Raw genomic sequence first — 3,910 nt, 5'->3', positions numbered from 1 at the left:
GGGAAAGAAAAGGAAACGATTTTTTTTCCATTTACGTTTAGCAACTAACATATCAGAAAATGACAAACCTAAGATAGAAAGTGGTTACATTATTCTTTCCATGTAGGGCAAGTTTCTTCCCCATTTTGAAGTCACTGATTTCCTTGAAAGTCTCACAAAAGGCAAGGTCTCCTCGCCCAGGGGAAAAAAAAAAAAAAATAGCATAGTCCTACCTGAGTCCCTGGGAACTTCCTGAGTCCCCCTGCACTTTCAGGGGCTTCCCAGATTCCAGGGTCTGACACCTTCCTACAGGGACTGCCTCTATTATCTTCTGTGCCTGTATTCCCTCCATACCACCTGCCTTGGGAACGCCTCCCACATAGAAAAGGGTCCTCTCAGTCTAGCTCTGCCCACCTTACCCTCTCCCCCACCCCCCAACTCATCTCCTTTCTCATTTTTTAAAAAATGTTGTCAGAGGGTGTGGATGCTAGCTTGTGGGTGTGAGGGAGCAAGAAATCACCTCAAGGAGGATGGCCGGCCTCCATTTCTCCCTCCTTTTGGGATTCTGGACACTCATACGCACATGCCCAGTGTGTTTTTTCAAGTCACCGGATCTGGGACTCAGAAAACACTGGTGGCTATGTTGGATCCAGCTGCCTTAACCACCACACCACTGGCTGGCCTCTCTCCCATTTTAATTTTTTAAAATTTGCCAGAAAGCATATGTGCTTTCCAGAGAGACAGAGGGAGAGAGAGAGAAAGCACCACCCAATGGGCCATGGTCACACCACTATCTTTTTCACCCATTTCTTCATCCCGTGGGGACTTGGGGCATTCACGCACACACACCCAGTGTGTTTTTCAAGTCACTGGGACCAAACCACAGTCAGCCACGTGATACCTGCCTTCCTTAACCACTAGGCCATGGAACCAGCCCTCTCTCACTTTACAGAATGCAAACAGCCAATATTTGCAAGTTGCCCTGTCCAAAGGTAAAAAATTTACAAAACAAAGACTATCTAAATACCCAAGAAACTATAAACATCCAATATATTTTTATAATACAAACCCAGACTGAAAATACCTATATGGACAATCTTCTACAATAAGTATTCACATTTTTAAAAATAACAACAACAACAAAGACCTATTTAAAAAGGAAAAAAGTCATCTACCAAATCATTTGTCATTCTGATGATTAACCAAAGTGAGTGAAAGGCAAATAAAAATCTGCTATTTATTTTGGCAGTACTGCAGAAAGACCACATAATTATTTACGCGGGTATGAAACAATTTCAAGTCACATACGTGCTACAGATGCCTGTGTTGTGGCTGCTTATTTCAATTTGAGAACACTCTTTGTAGCATGTAGATTTGGTGATGACTGATAGGAAAACAGATTCAGTGGATGTTTCACACCCGGCAGTCTGAGCTGCACCCACTCCAAAGCCAACAGAAGAAATAAAGGTGAAAAATCAACTTACCCGTTTAACAAAAATCAACTTACCCGTTTAACCTGAGTCTGAAGGGCAGCAGGATTATCATAGCAAAAATAGCTACCTACAAAAAGGAAGAGCAAAAACTGTGTAAGTAATAACGTTACCCATACCAAAGGTTCAAACTGCAATTACTACTCAAGTGGTGATTATTAAACGCTTACACAACGGGCTCCAGGGCCAACAGTATGTTAACTAACTTGTTTGAACCACTTCCTTACCCAGCATATTTTTAAATTATAGCCAAATAACTTTCACAAATTAGTAGTGCGCATATATAGCAAATACCAGGAGTTTGAGTTAAGAAATTATCAGCTTTTTCCATTTGACTTTCATCATGCTTCACAGACCTATTACTGTATTAACATCCTCATGAAGCAACTATATTTCTTTATTTAAAGCCACCAACACACACACACACACACACACACACACACACACACACACACAATTTTATGAACATCCTTAGCAGTTTCTCTTTAATGCGGAAGGATCAGAGTTCAGCTATCCTAATGAAACCAATATTTGAAATGAGTTCTAGGTCTAAAAATCAGATGCACCAAATCAAATAATTTATGAACACAGAGACAGAAATGAAAAGAAAAGGAGTTCTAAAGGATTAAATTAAAATACAATAATGTCTGTTGAGGAGCTGAAAGCGAGACGTGTGGAGAGTTTTATATTTGAGCAGTCAGATTTATTTTAAAGGTATATAATCAGATTAGGCTACAAAAGAATATTGCTGCGGACAGTAGGTGGAAGGGTGGTTAAGGGCACTGGACTCCCACACAGCTGATCACAGTTCAAGTCCCAGACCTGGTGGCTTGCTCTCTACCCCACCCCCCACCTCCGCCCCACTCTGTCCCTCTCTGGTCAAATTTAAATAAAGTTAAATAAAATAATTATTTTTTAGAAAAGAATATTGCCATCATCTCTCCACTAACTCTATGCTATAGGAAGCTACCAGTTTAAGGGGATTAAAAAAGGGAAAAAAATTTTTTTTCCATTATAAAGGTATGAATCTGGTTTCTGGAATCCAGGCAGATACCAAGAATTTACAAAAAATAACGTCTGCTTGAATAGGGACAACGTTTGAAAAGTGTTTTTTCCTGTCCTTTCTAAACCCAAAAACTTCCAGTTCCTTTTTAATCACTTGTAAAGGATTCAATGTTATGTTTTACAGCTCGTGACCAAACATCACCTTAAAAAAAAAAAAAAACCTATGAGGTTGAGGGGCAAAAAGAATTGCAAAGAAATCAAAGCATCCTTCACGCCTTATACAGGGCTGTTCAAAAAGTTCATGAGAAATGCACATTATGAATGAAAACTATAGGTGGATTTCAATATTTTTGTTTGCACCACACAAATCCGTACTTCAATTCCTTTTTTTTTTTAGAGCTTTTTGCTATAGGGCGCATGTGCTCGCCAGACAGAGAGAGACAGAGACAGAAAGCGAGAAATCAGCCCCAGGGGGGATGGCCACACGGCAATCACTTCTCCGCCATTCTCCTCTCGGGATCTTGGGCACGCACGCACACGCGCCAGGTGTGAATTTAAGCCACGGGGTCCAGGACTCGAACCGCGGTCAACTACGTGGGAGTCCAGCGACACAGCCATCATGCTAACTGCTGGTCCCTTCAATTCCATTTTTCACAAACTTTTGGAAGTCCCTGTGTTCGCCAGCAGTAGCACGAAGTTATATCCAGCACAATGTTCTTACACTTCATTACGCAGTTGCCAACTAGCCTCCTGGAAAACACATGTTCCCACGCCAAACTACCATTATGGTTAGAACAGTTGCTGGTTACATCAAAAACGAAGCTGGAGGGAAGCTGTTTTTAACATTATGTCACGACAAGGCTCTGTCTCCGACCGCCTAAGTGAAACCAGCCCCGCCGCCGCAAGTGCGCGCTGGGGTCGCTGCAGGGCGGAGCTGCAGAGCAGAGACGCTCGCCGAGGCTCGGCCACACGCTCAGAGATCTTCCCGGGGCTGAGACGCTGACCGCCACCAGCATCTTTCATTTGGTAAAGCAGAGGGTCGTTTGGTTTTGCATGTGTGTTTGCTCGGGGCGGGGAGTTAAGTTTCCCGAATTTCGTGCGCGGAGAGGAGCCCTGACGATCTGGAAGTTCCTTCCTCTGTGCGGCCCCAGGGCGAGCTGCTAGGCTTGGGGCTTCTTGGGAAATAAACGAGTGCAATGAAACCGGCCGGCTTAGCCGAAGACCCGGCTGTCCGGACGCCGGTGGGGCCGCACTGGGGGTCCCGGGGGAAGAGGGAGGCTGCGGCGGGAGCTGCGCAGAGGCTGCTGGCCGGCGAGCTCCTGCCTCTGCTCCGAGAACGTGGGGAACGGGGCATGGCGATTGTCCCCCCGCCCGCCCGCGGCTCACCGAAGCCGAGGAAGCACATCAGCGCCAGCACCACGCGCCGGTGCGCCAGG

General features: G+C 44.9%; 1 protein-coding gene across 2 annotated transcripts in view; it reads right to left on the bottom strand.

Annotated features, from left to right (window-relative positions):
* MFSD1 (major facilitator superfamily domain containing 1) overlaps window positions 1-3,904 on the bottom strand; it is a 29,322-nt gene extending 25,418 nt beyond the window's left edge. For both annotated transcript variants that reach the window (XM_006152338.3, XM_014589280.2), the window contains exons 1-2: window positions 3,861-3,904; window positions 1,487-1,539 (exon numbers count right to left, since the gene is read on the bottom strand). In XM_006152338.3, the coding sequence (XP_006152400.3) occupies window positions 1,487-1,539; window positions 3,861-3,879 (72 nt within the window). In that variant the 5' untranslated portion in view covers window positions 3,880-3,904. The remainder of the gene's footprint in view (window positions 1-1,486; window positions 1,540-3,860) is intronic.
* Between the last annotated feature and the right edge of the window lie 6 nt (window positions 3,905-3,910).

Source organism: Tupaia chinensis, unplaced genomic scaffold (genome assembly GCF_000334495.1).
Source record: "Tupaia chinensis unplaced genomic scaffold, TupChi_1.0 Scaffold000349_1, whole genome shotgun sequence".
Taxonomy (NCBI): Eukaryota; Metazoa; Chordata; class Mammalia; order Scandentia; family Tupaiidae; genus Tupaia; species Tupaia belangeri.
The sequence above is the reverse complement of the archived record's forward strand: the minus strand, read 5'-3'. Positions and strand labels throughout refer to the sequence as shown.